Source organism: Rosa chinensis, chromosome 7 (genome assembly GCF_002994745.2).
Source record: "Rosa chinensis cultivar Old Blush chromosome 7, RchiOBHm-V2, whole genome shotgun sequence".
Classification (NCBI taxonomy): domain Eukaryota; kingdom Viridiplantae; phylum Streptophyta; class Magnoliopsida; order Rosales; family Rosaceae; genus Rosa; species Rosa chinensis.
Window position 1 is genome coordinate 26,957,505 of NC_037094.1, and position 26,799 is coordinate 26,984,303.

Below are 26,799 nucleotides of genomic sequence, written 5' to 3' on the forward strand. Positions count from 1 at the left end.
CACACTATTTAACAAATCTACAAACAAAAAAGATGAAACAGTATTTGTTGGCCAATTAGCTTCACATAGATAATACTTTTTCATACCTTACTCCAAACTTATACATTTTTCCTTTTATAATTGCTAAGTTTTCATTTAAAATTAAGTTAAGACTTAGGATTATATACTCTCATGTTAAACTTGATATTAGATAAATATCATCAAACGGGACAACTATAAGCGTATATAAATTAAAGAGCACTAAAGAATCTTATTGATAAGTAAGTCATTTCCTTAGCTTTTAAAAAGATTTTGTTCACTAGTTATACAACTAAAAATCTTGTGTACAACCTCACATTCTCATGTTCTAAGAAGTAAGAACAATCTCTCAAATAACTAGGTTTTTTTTCTTTTATTAATTAAAGAGGATCAAAGGGTTTCACTTCTGCCCCCATGGTGACTCGAACCCATGACTTCGTATATAGGTAATGAGTGCTCTCAAATAACTAAGTTAAGATTTAACAATTACAAATTGTTGCTGCAAATAGGGATCACCCAAACTAATTACGAGACAAAGCTTCAAATCAATTGAGTCAAATAGTTTTATTAAACATATTATTTGTATGGAAAATATCTTATTTTGTAAAAGTTTAGGTGCATGTTCCGAAATCTGCAAAAAAATATGCATACTCTTGTCGGCCAACCTACAAAATGTTTAAGAATCAAGGTTATACTCTTAATTGACGTTGATCCCTAATTTTTTTTTTTTTTTTAACAAAATTAGTTAATATGTCAGTATTTGATCAATATTTTTCCAGACAAACACAATGTGTGAGTTAAACTAAAATAATCAATAATAAAAAAGAGTTTTGCTAGTTAAACCATATTTTTAGATATTACCTTTTAAAACTATATTATTTGTTAGCTAAATAGAATTCTTTCTATTAGGCCAAATTAGCAACCAAATCAAACGATAATACCAAATTAATGAATATCATCCAATTACATGCTCGAGAATCGACCCATTTTGAACATAGATAAACATGTGACTTTAGAACATTTACAAGCATTGAGATATGTTCCCATATTTATGACAATAGAGAGGCAGAAATGAAACTCATAAATTTCAGGGAAAACTCTAATAATGAAACCCTAGCCACTCAAAAACCCTGAATAGATCTCTATTCTAAAGTTTAGTGCGAGTTAGGAAAATATTTTTCGTGTGAACAGTAACTAGTGCGTGTATTCTGATTTGCCCCTGCTATTTGCCTACGCTTTGTAATAATAAAACTCTAAACACTAATTTTACATAATAAAAAGAGCAATAAATTCTTCCTCCCCTATATAGTTTGAAAGCCACGCTCTCAAATTGAGAGTCATGCTTGCAACCACTGGCCTTTCTTCCTCAGAAGAAGAAAGCAAAACATATGAAAATTTTCAGCAAAATGAATATTTTATTTGTATATATTTAAACTTTTGGGGCGAGAGAAATGACTGCGTTTTAGAGTCGTTGTCGCCCCCACACCCACACCCACACCTCTCTCTCTGCTCTATCTAATCCCTCCTCTTCTTCCCTTCCCTTCCCTTCCTCTGCACTCGATCCTTGTTCTTCTTGTCGTTCTTTTTCTTATATTCAACTCCAAATAAAACTTCAAGTACCGGAGAGCTGCTCTCTTTCCCTCTCACACACATCTTTTCCATTCCTATTTTTCTATATATATCTTCCCACTCCTATAAAATAAACAAAAGCACTGGAGATAGAGAAAAACAAACAGTATTTTGAATTTTCTGCATAGTTTAGTAGCAGAAGTGGTGTTGTTCCTTCCTTAAAATTATTTTTTAGTAAATCCATTTTTAATAATAATTTTTCCTTCCCCTTGTTTTCTGTTTTTCTTTTTGATGTGTCCATGGCTGGTTTGGATTTAGGCTACGTTCACCAGCTCAACAGGCAAGATCACTTGCACCAGCTCCAGAGACCCCAACATCAACAACAAACCCATGATGATACCGAAGACGACGTCAACCAGGGGCAGTACTCAGGCGAAGACCAAGGCCTCGACCTCAGCGGTGGCATCAACACCGGCCCTGGAGACATCGTTGGCCGCAGGCCCCGCGGCCGCCCTCCCGGATCCAAAAACAAGCCCAAGCCGCCAGTCATCATAACAAGAGAGAGTGCAAACACCCTCCGAGCTCATATTCTCGAGGTCGGCAACGGCTGTGACGTCTTCGACTGCGTTGCCACTTACGCGCGGCGTCGCCAGCGCGGGATCTGTATTCTCAGCGGCAGCGGCACTGTCACTAATGTCAGCTTGCGGCAGCCGGCAGCCGCAGGAGCCGTGGTTACCCTCCACGGAAGGTTTGAGATACTTTCCCTTTCTGGATCCTTTCTGCCTCCTCCGGCCCCGCCTGGTGCGACAAGTTTGACTATATTCTTAGCCGGCGGGCAGGGTCAGGTGGTCGGAGGCAGCGTAGTGGGGGAGTTGACCGCAGCCGGACCAGTCATAGTGATTGCCTCGTCCTTTACTAATGTTGCTTACGAGAGGTTGCCCTTGGAGGAGGATGAGCAGCTGCAGATTCAGCCGCAGGCGGGATCTCAAGGCTCCGGAGGAAGCGGTGGAGGTGGCGGAGTGGGAAACAACCCTTTTCCGGACCCATCTTCGGGGCTCCCGTTCTTCAATCTGCCGCTGAATATGCAAAATGTTCAGTTACCAATTGACGGGTGGGCTGGAAACAACAACAACTCTCCAGGAAGTCGTCCGCCATTTTAGATCATCATATTGACTTGTTTATTGGTTGATTTAATTGCACTAATGGATGAGATGAGCTTTATTGGAGACAAAACAAGGTCAGCAAACTTCGTGGACTACCACTCCTAGGTATCATCATCATTATCTTCTACATCTTCATCAAAATGGCCGTATTTTAGATCTTCTGCTATCTAGTAAGAACTATGTTAATCAATGTTGTAGCAGTTTCTTCTCCTATTTTTCTTCTGTTGTTGTTTTCTTGTTGTTCATGATGGTGGAAACAGTTGAAGTACTACTACTACTCTTCTTACTTTTTCTTTATGAGGAATGTTTTGAGGATTCATCTTTAAAGAGCTCAGCAATCATTTTACTATGGTCGGAAAGTGGGCAAAATCCCTGAAATTTAGGGTGTTAGAAACAGATCCACCATTTTAATGTACACTTACTCCCCCCCTTTTGTTTCATTTACATATGCCTTTTCCTTAACTTGATCAACTCTCTCTTTAGAGGCTGCATTTCGGTCTGAACCAAATCTTGTAGGATCTGTGACTTGGTTTTCTGTTTTTTATGCATTGTTATGAAATATTGAAGAGCACGCAAATACCTAGAACCCCAGGCGAGTTAGGATATCCTTGGCTTTTCAATTCTTTTTCCATATTATTGAACTCCATGAGGTTTTCTGTCGTTGGATTATATGTTGTTTTCTACTCGACATAAGTTGCATTAGTGTTCAAGCTGCTCTCCTTGGTACTATCAGTACTCATCTTTGGACTTGGCTATCAAGATGGTTTTAATTTTGTTCCTCTCTCATGTCTCATCTAAATCTTCTAAGTTAATATCTGAACTTATCTAAGCAAGTAATTACAACATTCTATACAGTCTCAAACTCACGGTATCAAAGGCTATGGATGAGATGGGAGTAATTCATGTGCAGTTGATTAACATATGTATATAGTGTAGCTGATCCAGTGAGTTATACAATGTACTAATTAAGCACCAACTAGCTTCAACACTAATTAACTCTATGGTGATCTACTCAGATTCCAGTACACTTCTGCATATGTGCATGTTTACTGGTAAACCATTTTGGAAGGAAATGGGTCTATTCTATGGGCTATACCTACCTGTATAAATACTTTCTAGCTTGCAACCTTGAGTTAAAGATATAAAGTAAATAATAGACATATCTTTATACGGTAATCTTTGTTACGTTGTACGATTAAGTCTTGGTGTATAAATTATAATTCCTGAAGTATTCGAAGTAATACAAGGGTGCATGTTTCTCACTAAAATCCTATTAGTTCTCTCAACTATTGTAGCGAGTAATTGAGTCATTCTGTATATGCACTAAAACTTCCACACATTCTAGCCATCTTCTGATAAAAATTATTTCAGAAAAGAATTAGTGGAAATGAAAGATCGGCTTTGTTGCCTTCTGGGATTATTATTACTATTATTTATTTATTAGTTCTATAGTTTGATTGGCATAAGTATTTCTGTTTAACAATTTAATTTCCAGGCTTTGTCTGATTGAGGGTTGTCATATTTATCTGTTATTTTACAGTTATGATTTACAAATCCACTTCTCTTATATTTAGTGCAACTTAGTTAATATTAGTGAAGGGTTAGAAACGAACCGAAATTGTTGTTAATTAGCTCGATCATTATCCAATGGAGTTCAGTTAGAAGACCAGCTACCGTTTGCTGGGTTCTGACTGCTGAATATATATATGGGAATAATCCAATTATATATCAATAATACTCTACACACACGCGCAAAAGGAATCACACTTGGGAACCACTTCCATGCTGTTCACTATTTTAATTAGGTTAAAATCAGTGCCTTTGTATATGTATCATTCGCTAACAAACAAGGTTGGTAATCATCAATGTTGTTCGATCATGTTGGTTTGCCTCACATGCATGTATATATGGATAGTGAATTCAATTATATATATTGTTCTAAAACTATAGTATTGCATGTGATAATTTCCATTGACTTCAATAATCAAATTTCCATTTGGCGAATAATTTTTATGCAACATGTTGTGGAAGAAGAAAGTGGTTTAAGATATTGCTCTATATCCCATATATGAAATCGTCCATATTCATGTCAAAAATCATCTAGTGCTCATTTTATAAGGATAAGTGCATTTGATTCCTTAAAGCACTTTAAGTAATGGATATATGCTTACAATATGCATGTATTCCTCTAGCTAGCTACGTAAGTGGATTCTCAAGTTATTTATATACATATACTGTGAGCATACATGAGCCTGGCAACCTAACATTGTCCTAAAAATAAGGAGGAATATTATTCATCTTATATACTTGGTATGAGCTTAAGCCTCTGCATTGATACACTTAACGAAATTGAATTCTCTACCTGTCTTGGTATGCGTTGATCGAATTTTACTTTTGAAAGCGCATATATATAATTACAAATCCAAGATTCTCTACAATTTAGGGTTTAATAATTGAGTAGCATGTATGTAAACCGGTACATGCATTTGTGATCCAGGTTCTTGTATAGCTAAGTAAAAGGTTCAGTAATGCCAAGACAGTAGAACAGTCTGATCCAATCTATACATTATCATGTATATGTGTATTGGATCATGAGGCGGTCTTGACTTCGTTTTGTTTGTTCTGCCAATTCATTATACCTCTTTTATTTGTTTTTTGGGGACAAGTTATGGTACTGTGATGTTATTATATACTCAATTTACATCTATTTCAACAAAAATTATAATTTATGTGATTCAAAATTACAATATTGAGAACAAAACTATCATACTCATTTACACTATTTACATATAATGTAATAAAAAATTACAAAATTGATAACAGATTTGCTCAAAAACTTGTAATAAGGTCGTAAGTCGTGTAATTACCATTAATAGAACTAGGTTACTCAAATATGACTCAACTTTACCACTTTGACAATAAATTTGTTATTACATTTATAAATGTATGGATGATATATGGGTATGTATTATAAAATTTTCCTTTTTTTTGATTGATTTTCTCACCAGACCATCTTTACTTACAAACTAAATCCTTATAGGTTAACAGCAACTGTGATTCTTATGGATAGAGAGTACTTTTAAAAATGTCATAAAAGCATCTAGTTAAGCTCACAAAAGTAAAAAAAACTACTGTAAGTCGTGTTATTGGTGATAACTAACATCATATATAAAACTCATAGTCTAAAATGAGCTGACCAGGTCATATTAATGGACGATTTGATGTTTCTATCTATGCTTAACCAATTAGTTTAAGCCGTCACCTTTGTAGATAATGGCCAAGAGCAGTTAAATGTATTAAATTAATTAATAATAAAACATCAAACAAATGAAAGTAAAGTTCATAAAGAGTTGTTTATGGTGGTGTACAGCGACCTAGCTAATGATGATGGCAAGGTACTACGGTGGCCGCTTTAAGTTTCATGGGATTATTATCTTTCGTCAAAGGTGTGAATGGACGTACACTTTATATTCAGAAGACCCAAATAATGTTCGAAAATATTAAAGTACATGAGGATTATCCCTAACCACAGATTTGAAGAAAGAACAATATGATGCACTTGGCATGGATGTATCCCTAACCACAGATTTGAAAAAAAAAAACAATATGATGCACTTGGCATGGATGTATCCCTAACCACAGATTTGAAAAAAAAACAATATGATCTATATAAAGAAAAGCTTTATGAGATGTAAAACGATAGGTATAACATAAACAATTACGTTGACCATGGAGCTAAAGTTTATACATATAAACGCTGAAAGCATGAGTTGATTGATGAATAAGATTGAGCATGAAGATAACCAGAGTGTTGAAAGGTATAGTTTTGGGTACCTAGAAGGCAAATGAAAAGAAAAACAAGAGGAAAAAGAAAAAGAAAAAAAAAAAGTGCTTGTAACGGTAACGATTGCGCGCGTGCTTTATTCGGCTTTGAATTGAGAATTGTGTTGGATACCATCTGGCCTAGACTAAATCTTTTTGATTCTTGTACTTTTTTTTTACATGCTAATTCTTGTAAGTAACAATAGTAAAGAGAGTCTGTTTTAGAAGGGGATTACTTCTCTTCTGGGTGGATCATTTGATTGACTTATCTATCTTAGATTGTTTAAGTGCCTAAATTATTGGTGGTGCTGCTTTTACTTGTATTGCATTCTGTTGAGAATATATACATCACACATGAGAAAAACGGAACATTGCCTATAGATTTATAAGGGTTTGGGCCGCTCTATCCATTGTCTATTGGTTTTGAATGTGAACCCCAAATTACTTTATCATAGTATCAGAGCGGGTTATCCCACGTGTGCATGCCTCGCGGCCACACGGACTCCACGTCACCCAAAGTTGTCCACGTGTATGGCTTGAAAATTCGCCACACGTGCGGGGGCGTGTTGAGAATATATACATCAGACATGAGAAAAATGGGACATTGCCTATGAATTTATAAGGGTTTGGACCACTCTATCCATTGCCAATTGGTTTTGGTTGTGAACCTCAGATTACTTTATCACATTCAACTGCATTACATTCCTTGTAGTTCTCTTTATTATTAATACAATTACATCATCATTCAATCAAAAGGCCAAAAAAAATAAAAATAGGGCTTTTGTCCATTTACCTTAATTCTAGGATCATTTATCAGACTTACCCCATTAAGTTTTTTTAATTCCCCTTTACCTATAAAGACACTAATGAGGTCTTCCCTAATACCCAATTAAGTGTTATTTTATTTTATTTTAGTTTATTCTTGAGACTATTTTACCCTCACAATTTTGTTACATAGAGAGAGAGAGAGAGAGAGAGAGAGAGAGAGAGAGAGAGAAGCCATAGGAGACTTCGTCTGATTCCGGTCACCAACCGCCGAAATCCTGTCATCGGCCGCTGCACACCGGACTTCTCTGAAAATCTCGCTGGAGGTCTCCAAAGAGGTCGTTGGAGATCTTGTAGGTCGTCAGAAAGATTTATTGCCCTCAAATAGACTTTTATTGTCCCCCAATAAATGTCTATTAGGGGGTGGGCAATAAAAGTTTATGAAGCCTCGCTGGAAGACCCCAAAGAGTTCGTTGGAGATCTCTTATGGGGCCGGAGAGGTTTATTGCTCCCCCAATAAACCTTTATTGCCCCCAGTAGACCTTTAGTGCCTAAGGTGCTATTAATGTTAGAAACCGAAGGCTCTAATTAACGTTTTAGAGAGAAAGAGAGACAAAAAGTATACTGGTTCGTCTCCCGCTAAGCGTCCACTTGAAAGTTTAACTAGTGTTTTTGGGCCTTGCGGCCCAAAAAGATTACAAAGTGTGTAATGGAGTGGATGTTTAAGTGGGAAGAGAGGTCCCTTTCATAGGTAAGGGAACCCCTCTTTTTACATTTTCTTTTATGTGAGACTAAGAGTCCTTATGCTAGTGTAGAAAGCATGTTGGCAAGGCTGAGAAGGTGGCTTCCCAGAGAGGTATTGGCCGCTTTCGACTACCGTGGCGTAGTTTGGACATCGGGCTACGGGATGCATGTCATGGTTGGGTCCCACCATGGCTTGTGGGACCCCCAAAGAGGGTGTTACATATGCTTGGTGACATAGCAAATTCTCCATAATAGTGGAGGTATGTACAAGTCCCCAAGTAAGAGGAGCTTCTTAGTTGACGAGTTATACACATGATGTCATCAAGTATAAGTAACGTCCGAGAGGTGCCTAGCCCCTACAAGTCCCTGAACTCCACAAGCAAGAAGGGATTCGTTAACCTGCACAACAAAGACAAAAGCACGCATATGTAGAATACTTTTTGTATTGGGCAACAATTGTGAGTTGCATTGATATGCGTTGGCATATACGAATGTACGAGGTGCATGATAAATGTTGATGTATACATGTGAATGGCACCGAGTATGATCGGTTATGATGTATAAACTCAAGAACGCATATGGTTGTGTGAGCAAACGGATTTCATATCATAAATGCATGACGCACGCAAGAAAATGAATGAGGTCGAGTTTGACGAGGTTACGCTCGTGAGGTGTAAGTTGCATGAGAGCCGTGAAGGCAAGAGTTTGTGACTCATGAACAATGAATATGCAAATGTTTGTGTTAGTTGGTTTTCACTCGTATTAATGGATCGTGAAAAGAATTCTATTTGTGGCAAACGACAAATGGTAGAAGAATTCAATGTTCCATTAATGTGCATTATGTCGAGGCGATGTGAGTCTAAAACTTGGGAATGATGGAAGGTAAGAGCCTGAAAGCTCGGGGGTGCCGGGAAGGCTTGAGCGGGAAACTCAGGGTTGCCGGGAAGGCGTGAGACGGAAGTTCGGGGTTGTTGGGAAGGCGTGAGCGTGAAGCTCGGAGGTGTCGGGAAGGCGTGAGCGTGAAGCTCGGGGGTGACTGGAAGGCTTGAGCGGAAGTTGTCGGGAAGGCGTGAGCGGAAGCTCGAGGTTGTCGGGAAGGATTGAGCGGGAAGCTTGGGGTTACCGGGAACGCGTGAATTGAAGCTCGGGGGTGCGGTGGAGGCGTGAGCGTTAGAGCTTGTGAGCGGGAAGCTCGAGGATGCAGTGAAGGCATGAGCGTGAAGCTCAGGGGTACCGCGGAGGCTTGAGCCTGAAGCTCGGGGGTGCCGCGGAGGCGTGAGCGTTAGAGCTTGTGAGCGGAAACTTGGGGATGTCGTGAAGGCATGAACATGAAGCTCTGGGGTTCCGTGGAGGCATGAGCGTTAGAGCTCGTGAGCGGGAAGCTCGGGGATGCGGTGAAGGCATGAGCGCGAAACTCGGAGGTGCCGCGAAGGCGTGAGCACGAAACTCATGGATGCCGGGAAGGCATGAGCGTTAGAGCTCGTGAGCCGGAAGCTCGGGGTGATGCCATGAGGCATGAGTATAACCGTCGCTAATTATGCTGGGCTGTATGTACAAGTCCCCGAAGTCCCTAGTGAAGAAGGGTTTTCTTGCGGGGTTGATACCAAAGCGTAGGTTTGTGCTGTATAACGAGCATAATTAGTGCAAGTGCGTCGTCCATCTAGAATTTTGTCGGAGCGAACGCTTATACCCTTTTGGGTGGGCCCCCTGCTAGGCCCTTCGAGGAGTCCCCAACTCCTGGCTATAGACCTTCGTATGGTCGGAAAATTGTTTGATGAGGGGAGCTGCGTATAAGTAGTGGGCGTTAGGTAACGAACCTAATCTTTGATACCCAAGCGTCGGGGGTTAACTACCAGATCAATGGTTGCCATGGGCTGCTTTAACCGGTAGCTTTACTCTTTCCCGGAGGAGAAAAAGCTTGACTGCAATGCAGTGAGCGGTCATGGTCATTATGAGGCGTTTGCCTTACCGGTTGGCGGTTGGTCGTGGACTACAAACTCGTGGAATCTAGACCGGTTTATTAGGTCTTTTTCCCGTGGGGAGAGTTTGACAAAGTATGGTGCCTGGAGGCTAGACCATATATTTACATATAAAGTACATGTAAAGTTTGTAATTGTATGAACAATGAAAAATAAGTATAGCAAGTAATAATATATGGATCTTATGGCCATGTAAGATGCACAATAGATAATGGTAAGTGTTATAGGTGTCCATATAAAATTTGTTAGTAGCTCCCGATGAAAGCTATGAAGCATTGTGAACTTAGAGATTTAACTAAAGCATGTTGGATATGTTCGAGCGAGTTGGGTTGTGTTCGAGTAAGTTGGGTGTAGTTGAGCGGGTAGGCGCTGTGCAAGCATGTGGGGCGTGGGGCAAGCAAGTTGTGGCCATGCTCAATACCCAAGCGAGTCATAACCTAAACAAGTCGTTATCCGAGCATGTTTAATTGAGCCATAAGTGTCACAAGCTTCTAGATATGGCATAGTTTGTTTAAGTGAGTGTCACATTAAATTGATTTAAGCATGGCATGTGTACAGCATGTACTTGTAGTAAAGTTTGCTAATAACATTTTTGCATTGTTGTAAACATGCTTAAGGATCATGGAGACATTTGAAGCATGGCTTTGAGCATAGTAGGTGTATTGGTAAAATTGGTACAAGTGGTAAGCATGCTTAAAGTCATAGAGGCATGTAAGTGCATATCAAGTGTGATATATTGTAGGCATGCTTAGAAGTAGTAAAAGCATGTAAAGGCATGGGTAATAGCTCCAATTGCAAGAGAGTAAAAGATAAGATATACTTACTTTTCTTATGCCGATTCGGAGTAGGTTGTGATTGATCTATGACCGCAAATAGCTCGCTTTGGCCTTGCTCTCATGAGAGGTTGTCCGGTTGAATGATGCTTTCCTCCGAACAAAATAAATGATTAGCATTTGGTTTACATAGTTTAATTTGACCAAGAAAGATTGGCTTGTTTGTACACTCGTGTGAATGAAGAAAGAGTGCGCACAATATAAGCATGTTGATTATGTACATGTCTAACTTGAAATTTCAAACATGTCAATAAAATGCGTAAAGGAGCATGTTCCACAAGCTAATATGTATGTATTAGACGCTAGAGCCTATACATATAAAGTTATGTATATCTAATCATTTTGCACAGATAAACATTGGTCTAGAATGGCCATAGTAGGTTTAGATGAAAATCTGTTGCAATTGCAATACCAAAAAGATCAAGGATGAGCATGTTATATGTGCACAGTTTGAATGTATTTTGCTCGAGGTAACATGTGAAGCATTAGCTCCAAAGTAATGAATTCAGTTATCCCAAAGGTAATAGAGGTGTGATAGTGGCATGCATAAATGGGTTAACTGATCCATCATTTTGCTGGTGCCTCATAAGATACAGAAGCTTAGATGTATGAAATTAGTGCTGACAGCTCGCCTCACCAAAACATGCTTGTGTGCCAATGATCTAAGTAAAGATAAAGCATGCAGCCAATAATAGATTAATACCAAATGTAAGATATGGTAAGAGCTAGCATGTATATCCAACACTTGGCATATGAATAAGTGAACTGAATGGTGGCATACAGTATACTATTATTTTGACAAATGGCGTTTGTCCACACCAAACTATGAATTATGTGCAATAAACATGCGTATGTTGACATATATCTAACATCGAGTCTGAGCTGCATTATGGGAGAATAGCCAATCATACAGTCATAAATCATTCAAATATGTTTGAGCGAGTGATACTGCAAGCATGCTTATCTATATTATGTTGTTAACGAACAATAATCATAGATATATGAAGCCTGGCCTTTCACCACAACAATTGAAAGTTTGAAAAACTTATCTTCTTGTCAGCTGGACATTTTGGTGTATTATCAAATGCTCGGAGCAGATTGCTTGATTCTTAGGAGGGATAACTTGGGTGCCCAGAGTAGATGATGAGTAAGGTGGGTATGTGATGGTGGTGCCCGACATTCAGCGGGGGGAGAGAGATGATTGAATTGAGGTTGATGATCAGATAGCTGCTGGCTTGGTCTAAAATTGATTGGAAAACTGAGGATTGATGATTAGATAATGCCCAAACCGCTTGTTCAATTCGATCATAACTTGCAACCAATGTGCGATCATCGAAATGGGGGCTCGAGTTGCGTTAAGTTGCAACTGAACGCTCAACACTCAACGCAACAAGATGAAGCAAAGATGGAGCCTGGGTGTGTGTTTGGCACTGGGACTGAGTGTGCAATTGGCGTTGGCGGTGCCACCTGGTTAGCTTTGGCCGTGTTGTTGCATAGCATTTTGCATCTAGCGGTAGTGGAGCCTAGTCAGCGGAGCTTGATTAGCGGCGCTCTACCCAGCGGAGCTTGGTTAGCGGTGTAGCTGAGCTTGATCAGCGGTAGGCTCGAACTGGGCGAGCTACTAAGATTGGAAAGATTGATCGATGCTTTTGCTTGGCTGTGGCGCCTAGCGAGGACATTTTAGCGGAGTGTGTTTGGTGGAGCATCTTGGCAGTTACCTCTTGGAACCCAGCCTAGCGGTTGCCGCTTGACGTTGTCTTGCTTGGCTATTGGCGGAGGCTTTGCTTGGGCGCGGGTGATGGCTGGCATTGAGCTGGCCTCTAGCCTCGCTAGGAGTCGAAATTCTTAATTCTCTTTTTATTTTTATTTTTTTATATGCTTGCGTCAAGCAAGCCTGGCAGTCCGCACTTGGCGGAGTACGGTTCGACGGTGCTTGTTGGCGGACTGGTCCTGTGCTGCCGTTAGGGCGCTTGCTTAGCGGTGCCTTGCTTGTGACAGCGAGAGTGGATGAGACGTGTGACAATGATAATTGCGTCAAAGAGACGAGCTCCGCTGATGTGTACAGTCTAGTGGGGGCGTTGATGATGATTGAAGAGTGCCAAAGTGTCCACAGTGGATCTTTGGGTGTTCAGAGTAAGTTGGCAGCAAATTTTTGTGTGTGTGTGGGCGTTGACCAACATTGATCAGCATTGACCGACCCTATAGGCACTGACCAGCCCTTATGGGTGTTGACCGACGTTGACTTGATGTTAACCGCTGAGTGAGTCGCCACCAAGAATAAGATGATGTTGATCAAACATGAGCACAAGTTGTCATCAAGTTAAATTGATGTTTGCACTAGGAGTTTGATGATAATCCAAGAAAATTTAATGATGATTAAAGAAGTTGGGTGCTCAGTGAGCGACTAAATTTGATGACTCAAAGAAAAAGAAAATTCTTTGAGCTCCGTTAAGTGGACTTAACGCATGGTAAGTGACGAAACCATTGTATCGGCTTCCCACAGACGGCGCCAATGTTAATGTTAGAAACTGAAGGCTCTAATTAACATTTTAGAGAGAGAGAGAGACACAAGAAGTATAGTGGTTCGTCTCCCGCCTTAGTGGGAGACTACGTCCACTTGAAAGTTTAACTAGTGTGTTTGGGCCTTGTGGCCCAAAGGGATTACAAAGTGTATAATGGAGTGGATGTTTAAGTGGGAGGAGGGGTCCCTGTTATAGGTAAGAGAACTCCTCTCCTTTACATTTTCTTCTATGTGGGACTAAGAGTCCTTATGCTAGTGTAGAAAGCATGTTTTGGAGGTATGTTGGCAAGGCCGGGAAGGTGGCTTCCCGGTGAGGTATTAGCCGCTTCTAACTACCGTGGCGTAACTTGGACATTGGGCTACGGGATGCATGTTGCGGTTGGGTCCTACCATGACTTGTGGGCCCCCAAAGACGGTGTTACATATGCTTGGTGACATAGAAAATCCTCCATAATAGTGGAGATATGTATAGCTACATCAATTCAAAACATTTATTGCCCCCCAATAAACTTTTCAATTGCCTGGAATGAGAACTAATCTCCCTAAAATTAGACAAATAAAACTTTGATTAAGGAAGAAAACGAGGAGATTATATCAATTCAAAATATTTATCTCCCTTTAATAGACATTTCAGATTTTCAGTTGTCAGAACGGGAACTAATCGCTCTAAAATTAGACAAATAAAAATTTGATTGAGAAAAAAAATAAGGAGATTACATCAATTCAATACATTTATTGCCTCAAATAGACCTCTATTGCCCCCACAATAGACCTCTAATAAATCTTTATTGCCCCCCATATTGCCCTCTAATAGAACTTTTTTTTTGCTTTCTTCTTTCCTTTTGTGTCTTCTACCCCCATTTTATCAAAAAATAAAAATAAAATTGATTTGGGCACCCAGAAAATGCTCTGGGCACCCAAAATTGATTTGCATAATTGCTTTCCAGTACCAGAAGCATTCAATGCACCACCTACGGTGCCTTCTGATCAGTACCGCCTTAAATCTGTACATTACCGTTTCATCACCGGAACCCTATGCTCTTCCAATGGGCTCCACTTCAGCCATCTCTCTTTGCTCTCATCCCAAGGTACCCTCTCTCTAACTGTTTTGCTTCAAGAATTGGAATTTGATTCCTCCTATTCGGTTTATCAGTTTGAATTAATTGAGGCAGAGATTCGACTTTGAAGCCTCCAAGACTGACTTGTTTGGCATTTCGGCGTTCGGCTTTTGTGTACCATCAGTCGTTCCACTAAGGAGGAGATGGTAGCGTACAATGCTAGCTGCGAAGAAAGCTTCGATCTCGTCCTCCGAGTCCCGAGCCTCCATGGTGCGGTAGTGTTAGCGTCATGCTGGGGGAGAGAGAGAGAGAGAGAGAGGCATGATAGTAGTTAATTAATTAGATTGATGATAGAATAGTCATTTTACTTTAAATTGGGTAAGTGAGAATAAAAATTTGTTGCTTAGATAAGTAGGATAATTTTAGTTCGTTTTGATGCTTTGGTTCAAAAACGCAGAAAAATAACTTAGCAGATTAAGGCCTTCACATTAAGCATGAAGATCCTCTTGGGCTACGTTATGCAGTCATGGGCCGAATAAAAATATTAGGATCAACATAGTTGGACTTCAGGACCAAAAAAAATAAAATAATTGAAAATGCATAAAAATTTACAACAGTCTATAATCGGGTGATGTTTTTGCTTGTGTATTATTGTGAGAGCACGGACCTGCTTTATATTAGATGCCAAGATACATTTTCACCGTTAATCTAAATCCTCTTGCAATAGAGATCTACTTGAATACAACACAAATGCTTATTTTTCATGTCTAATAAGTTTTATATAAGTCACTAGTTAAATATATGTTTTTGTAATTTACAGACGCATCTAATTTTACAAGCAATACAATTTAGGGCCAAAGACATGTAAAGACCAATTTTAATAACTTTATTGTTTAAGGAAAACTGAATTGGGAGAGAATTGAGTGGTACTTTCATTGATAATAGGGGCTTCTTTATATAGAGGATTACAAACATAGAGATAGAGTTGTACATGGCAACATAATCGTACATTGATTGAATATCTCCTAAGATTCTCCGAGAATATCTCTAATATAAACCCTATTTCAACTGGAGTAAGTAACCTCGAGTTTGGGCCAGACACATATTCTGGATTTACTTGAACACTCCCCCTTGTGTCTACCAAACGTGGTGCTCCTCTTGTTGCCTCATTAAAAACCTTACCGAGTAACAAAAACCTTGTGGGAAAAAAATAACCTTGGTCGAAGGGGAAAAAGAGCACAACACACCCTTCACGTTTCGAGACCATACATGTAGACATCTCCCCCTGATGACAATGGTCATGGGAGTTTGGATAACTTCAGCAAAAGATGCTACCAACATGTTTCTCGAAAGTGGAATTTAGGCAATGACTTAGTGAGCAAGTCTGCCACACTGTCCTCAGATCGAACCTAGTTCACTTTGATCTCGAGGAGAGTCTGTTATTACTGATTATGCTTGGTGTTGTCGCTTTTGATGTAACATTTGCTTCTTTATTCAAAATAAGCAGCATTATCTTAAATGCTCGTAGGCTCATCTGTGGTAGACTTCAAACCACAATTGTTCGAACATGCGTAATTATGGATCCAATCCATATACATTCACGAACCACTTTGTGAAGAGCAATAATCTCTGCATTGTTCGAAGATATAGCGACTAGGGTCTATTTCTGTAGACCTCCAAGATATCATGGTCTTTACCCATGGTGAACACTTCGCCATTTTGGGAATGACCTTTGTGTGGGTCAGAGAGATACCCAATATCAGCAAAACCTTCCAAAACACATGTCGTTTTGGGATGAGGATAATGGACGTAGGCCAGTGTTGGCAGCGTTTCTGGTGTGTGATGGGTCTGAATCCATTATCTCTCTATAGGGATAAAACATGCCCATATCAGTCGTACATAGTATCGAAAGATATATTTTACACCAATCCAATGGCGTCGCGTTGGCGCAGAGCTATACCTCAGCTAACAAGTTCATGACAAATGAGATGTCCGGTCTTGTGCATTGAGCTAAGTACAATAATGCGCCTATTGTACTTAACTAGGGCATTTCTGCTCCTAGTGCATCTTCGTCATCATCCTTCGAACGAAAAGGATCCTTTTCAGGATCAAGACTAAGGACGATCATGGGGGTGCTTGAAGGCTTGACTTTGTCAAAAATGCCTAAGCATCTATCAACACGATGCTCAAGTTCCAAACCGAGACATAATTGTGTTCTCCCATAATCCTTCATCTCAAGATCTGATTTCAAGTGTTCAGTGGTTTCCCTTAACTTTTTAAGGGCTTCTAATGAAGATCATGTCCAACATGCAACGCGATAGAATCTGAAACTTGTTATGGAAAGGCGCAGGCATATCCCTTCCTAATCAAGTAGTCACTTTAGTGAGCGTTTCAACCTTATTGCAAATGCGCTCCGAGGTCTAGAGCCACTTGACTTGGGTAAATGAAGTCCATCATGAATCTTCATGTATATTTCGTATCTAGATCCCCATAAAGATAAGTGTTGACCACATTTGTAAGTTGCATGATCAATTATTCAGAAACTACCAAATTGATAGGGTGGTGGAGTGCAATGACATCCACTACGAGAGAATTTGTCTCATCATAGTTGATTCCAGGACGTTTTGTGAGAAGCCTTGAGCCTTAAGGTGAGATTGCCATCTCTTTTTCTCATCACGCTTTCTAACGAAGACCCATTAGTCAACAGGTTTTATGTTAGGAGGTGTTGGCATCACTGGCTCGAAAACCTTCCTCTTCGTTAGAGAATCCAACTTAACCTGGATCGCATCTTTCCATTTAGGCCAAATCTCTCTACGTTGGCATTCATTCATCAACGGACCGTGGTTCAATATCATCTGACTCAACAAACTCATGTGCAACTACATCATCAATTATGATGGAGTTCCTATCCCACGTCTCATGTACACTAGTGTAAGTTTCATAGAGCTCTATATTCTCAGGAATAGGTTCTGACATTGAGACGTCCCCCAAAGATAACCATAACTCGGAAGATTCTCATGAGACGGATTTTGAGTGTCGATGATCAAAGGATTGAAATGTGCCAACGTATCCTTCGAACCCACGGGGCTCCCACGCATCCTAGCTGGGGCCATGGCCTATAACGCCAGAGTGCCACTCTCTTTGGCGTTGGTGCCATGCCTACCTTCGTGTAGGGTGGCGCTACGTCCTCTCATAGGGACGTCCTTCCTTGCAGGCATGTTTGCAGCATATTTGTATGATCTCGTCACTGTAACGGGGATCGAGATGAGACATAGTGGGGACAGACTACGATAATTCCTATCGTTCCTGTTGAACATCCATGTTCTTATCTCCCCCCTGACGACGGGAAGACTATCTCATCAAAGTGACATCCGCAAATCTAGCAGTAAGGAGATCGCCTAGAAAGGGCATTTAAATGGCGGATGATTGTTGGATCTCAAATCCAACATAGTTGCCCATTCGTCTGTAAGGACCTATCATAGAGTGCTTTAGCGGCGCAATTGGTACATAAAGGCACACTCAAATATGCATAAGTACGATACTTGTACCCAGTCACTAGCTGTAACGTAGAGGTAGGTTGAGTGGCGGTGGGTCATAGACGAATTAGCATAGCTGCTTGTCATATTGCATCACCCCAAGCGGATATGAGGAGATTGGCGCGCATTACCAATATTCGGACTACCATCGTAGTCGTTTCTGCGAGACCGTTTGGGTGTGTTCATGGGAATATGATGTCCAACATCAGTCCCAATATAATAACCATCGAAAGCCTTCGATGTAAACTTTCTAGCATCGTCAAGTCCAATTGACAGAATTAGGATGATCCGAGGAGTGAGCCCGTTGTCATATGATATTTGCTAGGAGTGTAGCATAAGCAGCATTTACAAATGGACAATGGCACAACACGTGACCAACGTGTTTGTGTGTCAACCAACATCATGAGATATTTAAATGTCCGCAAGTTGGTTGAATTAGTCCATAGAATCCCCATGGATTCTATGTAAGAACATAATGATTATTTTCATATCCTTTGCATAGGAAGGTCTTAGTCCTAATTTTCCTAAGGAATGGGCTTTGTAAAACGAGCGAGAGGCTTGAGAAGCAACCAATGAGAATTTTAGTTGGGCCTGAGCGTCTGAAACGCTATTTGAAACAAGTTGGGGATTGCAGCATCACCTAGGGCGCCATCACCATGATGGATGCCATCCATGGCGGAGGTGGTCCCTAAGCAGCTCGTCGGTCACACTTAGTCCAGAAATCAACTTTTGATTCATGCTTCGTTTCTCTCGAAAGAAATGATGTCCATGTGAAGTCTTTAGAAGATGGATCATCATATCATGACTAGGATAATCTATCATGTCGTGACAAAGCCAATATGTGTCTAAATCCAAGAGATCTTCTCTCATAACTTTATTGGATTTTATAGCTCGAATAGTGACATAGAGTCCACTAGAGAGACACATAAACTTCTCTAAGATGCGCCTTTGTTCGCAATCATTAGAGGTATTGCAAAGGAACTCATTTCCATTCTCTTCATGCGTTTTCGCATGGAATCTGTTGGCTATTCATAGGTGCGATTCGCTATAGAAGCGTAGAGAGTTTCTGTGACAGTAATCAAGGTGCCATTTGGCAAGTGAAACTTGGGCTATTCCTTGTCCTTCAATTAATACTGATGACCTAGCCATCGTAGTCACAAAAGTCATATGCTCAGAATCAAAATGGAGTCATAAAGAACTCGAAATTTTATTCATAAGCCAACAGAGTTACATCATTGTCTCTTTGACCAAAGAAAAACTAATCCAAAATGCTAGCTAATGCAAAACAATGGTAGTCGTCTAACTTCTTTCGATAATTCCAAAATAAATGTGACCAGGTGAGTAGAGAGATGTCGGTGGAGCAAGGCTTGCTTAAGTACCACTAATCTCAGAACCTTCCTAGACATCCCACTTATTTTTGGTGAGCCTACTTTGAAGAAAGACTTAAACCATTGGCATTTACTACAAAGTATATGGCAATTGCCTATTACATCTCTTGGAAAAATAAAGACTTAAACATAATTGGAGATCTATTGATCCCAGCCAGATTTGTAGTCTTCAACCCTTCACTTTAGATCATCTTCTTGATCTTCTTGTTCCATATAGTGAGCTTCTCTTGCTTCACAATATGCTTTGTAGGCGGTGACGATTTCTTCACGAGCTCTATAAATGTGTACCCAATGATCAGACACTCCACATCGAGAACATACATCTCTTTGCTCAAACTCCATTGATTAAGGCGCTTTGACAGCATCATTTAGATGGCTTTTAGTGTTGGTGGCGCCACCAACATGGCCAGAGGCGTTGCCTCCATCTCTCGTTCCACGTTGACCTCTTCGGTTCCGTGTTCGCCTATATTGGCAGTTACCTTCCCAAGTAGAGCGATTATATGGACCAGAACGTCTAAATGTATTCCTAAGATTAGGGTTTCGCTCTTGGCGCCCTCTCTTTGGGGCGCGACTATAATTGGATTCTGGAATATACTCTATTTCCACGGATCTTGAATTATAGTTCTTCATAAGTATGTTGTCATGCTTTTCAGCGACATTCATAGCTTCAATGATCTCATGAAACCTTGTGATCCACCCTGCAGCAACATCGATTCGATAGTTCTTAGCAACCATCAATGTAGAGACGGGGAAGGTAGAGAGAGTCTTCTCAATCAACATCGCATCTGTGATCTCTTTACCACAGAATTCCATTAAGGATTTAATGCGAAATGCTTCAGAGTTGTAGTCAAGAACTGATTTGAAATTACAGAAGCGGAGACTATACCATCTCACTTTTAGGTCAGGAAGCAGGGAGTTACGGACGTTGCCAAATTTTTCTTCAAGTGAGACCCGCAGCCTTCTAGGGTCTTCTTCATTCATACACTCGTACTGGAGCGAATGATCCATATGACGAGTCATGAAGATGATGGCTTTCGCCTTATTTGCCTGTAAGGCTGCTCTATTTGCTTCCAAAGCTTGAGCTTGCTCAACAGTTAGCACATCCTGGCTAGGCTCGAGAATCGTATCCAGGATTCTATTGGCCTTGAGATGCTGGCGGACATCACGAACCCACCTGTGATATCCAGAGCCAGTTGTTCCCAATGGAGCAAAATCCAATTTGTTCAGGTTACTCATCCTGAAAGAGAACAAGAAATTAGGGTTAGTATCGGAGCGAAAAAGGCTACCACGAAAACAATAAAAATTTCTGAGCGTAATCGCTTCCAAGAAATTAGGAATTTTCGAGTATAGTCGCTTCCAAGAAATTCGATTCCAAGAGGGATTGGATTAGATCGAAACAATGACGTAAGTGGTCGATCATAAATTCTCTACAAACTCTAAGTTTGGAGATCTCAACAAGCTCCAAGCTTGGAGTGAGCACGAACACCCACAGTTCGGCTTAATTAGGTCTCCTCTATGATGAAGAAGGGGGAGGGGGGAGGGGTAGAAGAAGGGATGTTGCAAGTCCCCGAAAAAGAAGAAAAATTGAATTAAAAAACTCTAAAAAAAGGGGAACGTTTAGTAAAAAATACCTCGAAATGGGTCGCCGGAAAATTTGACAGGAAAAAGTGGTCGGAAAAAGTTGTCGGAAAATGGTCAGAAAAATCGTTGACCGGCGTTGACCGGGTGTTGACCGGAGGGCTGACATGGCAGGGGGTCCTGTTGCTGATGTGGCGCAGGTCCTAGGGCTGATGTCGGCGGGCTTCTGGGCTTGGGTTAGTGGGATTTTGGGTTGGGCCTTCCTTTCTTCTCTTTTTCTTCTTCTTTTCTTCTTTTCTTCTTCTTTCTTTTCTACCGGTTCAAGGTGCAGCTGCTCAGGTGGCCGGTTCAAGTCTTTTTAGGCCGGTTCTTGAACTTTTTCTTCCGGTTCCTAAAACTTCAAATCAACGGGCTTCTACTACCAAAATTTGGTGGAAATTGGAGGTCCGGAAGAGGGTGATCCGGTGGAATATTTGCTGTGAGTTGTATGGAGCTTCCGGTGGCCGGTTCGGTAGGTTTCCGACCGGTTTTTGGGGTGCCGCCTCCAGTTCTGGACTCCTGGAATCGAGTTCTTCAAGGTGTGAGGTGGAGGCAGAAAAGGTTTCAAGGTTTTTAGTTTCTTGAATCAGGGTTTGACTATTTGTTTCAGGGTTAGGGCTTCGTGCTGATAACCTGTTTAAGGAAAATTGAATTGGGAGAGAATTGAGTCGTACTTTCATTGATAATAGGAGCCTCTTTATATAGAGGATTACAAGCATAGAGATAGAGTTGTACATGGAAACATAATCGTACATTGATTGAATATCTCCTAAGATTCTCCGAGAATATCTCTAATATAAACTCTATTTCAACTAGTGTAAGTAACCTCGAGTTTGGGCCAAACACATATTCTGGATTTACTTGAACATTTATTTATTTAAAAAAAAAAAAATCCTTAGAACACCCCACCCTATATATGTCTGTGAGAATCGAACCATGACCTTTACAATATTGGAATTATAACTTACCAACATGTCATAACTCATCGACTCGTTTATTTAATTTTTTTTCTCTCAAATTAAATGAATGATGACGTAAAACCACCAAAGGTTAGTTATTTTGGTGGTTTTTATTATTTTTTATTATTTTGGGGGGTACTAGTTGGACCTCCAAATTTGATATCTGGATTTTTCCTACTTATTAAACCTCCAATTCAGTTTTTTGAATACTTAAAAAGTTAAGTACACCTCCTTAATTTTACCAAAACATCCTTGAACAATTAAATCTATATTTTCAACAATTTGTTGTTTTTTTTTTTCTTTTCTTTTCTTAATCTCTATCAATTCAACCACTAAAAATTTTGTGAGGGGAGCTGCCTACATATTTTGTGTGCTTTCAGTGACGGAACCAGAAAGTGATTCTTGGAGGGGCTGAACAAGTAGGCAGTTAGAAATATTTTTATTTTAAACCGGATCGTAGTATTTTTTTTTTGGCAATATTGATGGGTGGTGGAAAAGACTTTGGTTTTCAAATGAATTAGTAGTAGCTACACCAAAATATTCAATAAATTTACTTGTTTAAGAAAAATCCAAATCAGATTATTTAAAATTTAATTTTGTATTAATGATAAGGCCATATATAGAAATTAATTATTTTAGGTAAATTATCAACTTATATAAGTAATATAAGGAAATTCTAAAAAAAGTTTGATTGTTAATGTCCAAAATAAAATTGAATGTTATATTAATAAGGGTGGTAAGAAAAATATTTTTTTTTTCCTCTCTTTATCCTTATTTGTCTTTTCATATGAGTTGAATGTTAATTTTTTTTTCTCTCATAAAGCCACCAAAATATAAAAAAATATCCTGATAAAAAAAAAATCAATATTTATAAAAATACTATCGCACTTTTAATTTTCATTATTTATGAAAATGTCACTGCGCCGAAACAACTACTGTTATAAATTGAAAATCTAGCGACAACAAACCAAAAAATTAATTCTGATGAACAAAAAAACTATTGTCGGATAACCAAAAAGTTACAATACAAATCGAAAAGCTACTATTAATTTTTTAAAAAGTTGTTATTCGTCAAAAAAGTCACTACCATATTTCGAAAGCTATTATCAATTAACACTACCTTCTTTCTAAAAACTACTGTCTACTGACTTATAGTAATTTTTTTGAAGAATGACGGTATATTTTCGGTTCATTAATAGTAACTTTTTGATTCACTGAAAATAATTTATTCATTCATTGCTAATAGCTTTTCAATCAATAACCATACTTGTTTAGATGCAGTGACTTTCATAAATAATGCAAAATAAAAATATGGTGATATTTTTGTAAATATTGATCCTTTTTATATTTTGGGGTGGAGAATGGTATCTGCAGTCTTACTTTACTTAACAGTTTGTAATTGATTACTTGCCTTTAGCTCAAGTTTGTTACCAACTTCACCAAATTTTTTCTCTAGTATGATTAGTTCCCAGATCAGTTTGACCAATTTGAGTCCCTCTCAGTCTGAAAGGGGAAAATTAAGCAATCGATTAAACAAATGTAATATCAGTTTTCAACCATGTCGACGGTAGGATGCATGATTACATGAAAGCTAATGGTACGCGTTGTTGTGGCAACAAGGTGTGATAATAATTCTAACACACAGTTCTTGTTGATAGTGAAATATGACAAACTTTTGTCAATCTAAAATTAAATAAAAGAAATCGATGTTTCCAATCACACCGACTTTTTCAATCTACTAAGGTTAAGTGACTTTTTCATTGTTTACCCAAAAACTAAGCAATATCTTGACTTTGTTGGTGAAGATATCTTAGACTTTTTCAATGTGATTTATGAATGAAAACTTATGTCCTCAATTTCCTTGATGAGGAAAAGAAGTTAATTTGGACAGGACATGTTAAGGCCGCTTTATACGTGCTTTTCTCCCTCACTCAGGATGAATTGTTCTTCATGTAATTAAGTTAGCTGTTCATTCCTTCTTATACACTATTTTTCCTTTCAAAATGAAGATAAATCCGTTATCAATTCCATTGCTCAAGAAGTTTTGATCACACGAATTAAACATTAAGTTTAAGAGACTTTGATTGTAGATGCATGCATGTTTTCGCACAATTTTGTAAGCTGTAAATTATGTGCGGGTAAAAGGGTATTTTTCTTATAGTGATACCTCGGTTCTGGAATGCATATTGTACCAACATATGTGCCACGCTATTGCATTGGCATGGTTAGAAGACAACTATTTGAATTTCTTGGAGAAAAGCAAATGATAAATCTGAAAATTCAGGGAAACTAGTGATACTTGGCCCGAGCTGTTAATTGGTTATGTAACCTTGACCCATTACCCTTTACAATCCTAATTAAAATGGAGCGGGTAGTGATATATGGTGAGGAAGATTAGAAAAAAAAAATATGGAAAAGAAGAAGGTTCAACATATAGTTAAAAGATTGAGAGGTTATAATAATTAATAATGTGTCATGTATAAATATATCTTCATGTCAATTATTTTCTTTACAGCAAGAACTACAGCTATGGCCGATGGGCTCTCATATCAGTGAGCAGGGTACCTCAGTTTCATGTGGCTACCTCTGGTCTCTGTCTCTTCCTCTATCTCTCTCTAATAATCTTGAGCATAGAAGTCAATAATCTCTTTGAGATTGAGCTTAAACAAAGAAGAGCAATCATTATACAACAACCATAACATATGCTCAAACAGAATAGCATCGACATCCACAAAAACCACCCTCTCCTTGCCATAGACCACAGGTCGACGATCACGAAAGTTCACCCTCTCCTTGTTCTTGTTCATCGTCTCGATCAAAACCCGAAAAGGGCTCTCTTCCAGCACAAAAGGGTCGACCAGGAACTCCCTCTTCTCCTTCCCGACCACCACCGTCACCGGACTCTCCATCTCGCCAAACCCATCTTCGGTTAATGGCCGGTAGCCTAGCCGTGACCCCATGCACCTCTTTCTGAACATGGAAATCGGCAGGGCCAAGCAGGCCATTGAAATGACAAAAATGAAATAATGGTGCAAAAAAGCAAAGGAAGTATGAGATGATCAGAGTATATGTGTTGTAGGTATAGATATATATATATAGCGGCAATTTGGTTGTGTATTGAAGATGTCTCTTTGGGTTTGGAGAGATGGGAGCGTAATAAGATGAGATCTGGTTGATAATTTGGGAGTGAAAGGCAAGGAATTTATGAGAGAAGAGCCTGATGATGGAGTAGGATTGAATTAATAGGCCACCGAACGGCTAGAGAGAGTACTTATTTGCAAATTGCAATAAGAAAAGAGTAATTTTGTAATTTTATGAGTGTATTATGTAGTTGGGAGAAGCTCCTGGCCTCCTGGCTGGCAAAAGAGCCGTTGGAAGAATAATGTATTGGTGGGTGGTAGGGAAATAAGAAATTTGGATTGTGACTGCCGAATGGGGAGACAAGGCTCCATATGAAACTGCTGGCCTTTGCTGTTGATGCGTGACGCCTTGACCGAGTGCCGACATGCAAAGGTACCTCTCAGATGAGGTGGTGAATTACTTAAATTTTTTTATTGTATAGATGTTTTTTGAGTGAAAATTCAATACCTAATAAGTGATTATGTTGAGATAATATTGACATTTTGCTAATTAGAATTGGATCATGATCGGGTCACGCTTAAATAACGTTTAAGATGTTTTATTGTTCGTTTAACAAAAAGAAAATTGCTAGACAACAAAAATCAGAAAACTAGACCATACCAACCCGATTGCAATTGGTTTGGGCTGGTTTAGAAGACCGTAACTGAAGTGTACAAGGTTAAATATTTCATTCTCGGTTTGGCCTAAAACTGATACAAACTGGATCAAACCTAGCCCTAGTTGGTTTCAAAAACTCATGTTTGGATAACTTTTAAACAAAGTTGTCACGTGAATTCCCCACAATATCCTTCATTTTGTTAAGTCAACAAAAGAATGAGAAATTTTACAAAACCATCAAGAAATATTCTAGAATGCTATTTTGGCAAATTCCTAGAAATAACAGTTCTATGCAATTATATGCCTTATATTTTCATCAATGTCTAGGTAAAACTGACGATATGAATGTTATCTTTTTGGGTCCATAGGCTAATTGGTTGGTTAAATTGGAGTTTATCTTTTACCTTAGTAACTCTTTTACCCCAGTCAAGGCCATCTGACTTCTTTTGAATGACAAGTTCAAAGTGTATGCACTGGCAGAACAAATTAATTTTTGAGTCTCTCACATCTTTCGGGAAGAAAATACACTGACAGAGTGACAGGCAAAACTTGCAAATTATGGAGCTATGAATATATGATGGTTCAATTATGAAATCTCGCCATATTTTTGTGATGATCGATTTGTATCTTTTAATTGATTTATCCCATGAAAAACTATTATAGCATTCTTCAATAGTGTTTTATAGTAAAATTGTCGTGACGAAGAAATTTTTTTAACATTCACGATTGAATTTAAATGAAGAAAAAATTTGTTTCAATCAGAAGACGTCAATATAATAAGAACAAATATCACACACGAGATTTGACCCTTTTAGGGGCCACGATGAAAAAAGACCTCACCTGAGTAACTTCACATATCAAAACAGCATTCTTGAATAGAGATTTATTTGAAGAGATATGTATGCTACAACCAAAAGGGTTTGTAAATGATAAAAAGAAGGTTTGTAACCTACAAAAGTCTACTTATGGACTTAAACAAGTTTGCAGACAATGGTACCTAAAATTTGATGAAGTTATATGACAGGACCTGCCCCGGATTTCATCTTGAAATCCAAAGTGGCCATGCGGGGCCCATCTTAGAAGAAATTC

At 39.1% G+C, this 26,799-nt stretch overlaps 2 protein-coding genes across 2 annotated transcripts; one reads left to right on the forward strand and one right to left on the reverse strand.

The window, feature by feature from the left end:
* The first annotated feature begins 1,476 nt into the window (after nucleotides 1–1,476).
* Nucleotides 1,477–3,165, forward strand: LOC112175576 (AT-hook motif nuclear-localized protein 23). The gene has a single exon (XM_024313260.2). The coding sequence runs from the start codon at nucleotides 1,887–1,889 to the stop codon at nucleotides 2,745–2,747; it is 861 nt and encodes a 286-aa protein (XP_024169028.1). The 5' UTR covers nucleotides 1,477–1,886; the 3' UTR covers nucleotides 2,748–3,165.
* Nucleotides 3,166–24,425: 21,260 nt separating this feature from the next.
* On the reverse strand, nucleotides 24,426–25,481 carry LOC112179408. The gene has a single exon (XM_024317809.2). The coding sequence runs from the start codon at nucleotides 24,975–24,977 to the stop codon at nucleotides 24,588–24,590; it is 390 nt and encodes a 129-aa protein (XP_024173577.1). The 5' UTR covers nucleotides 24,978–25,481; the 3' UTR covers nucleotides 24,426–24,587.
* Nucleotides 25,482–26,799: the final 1,318 nt, after the last annotated feature.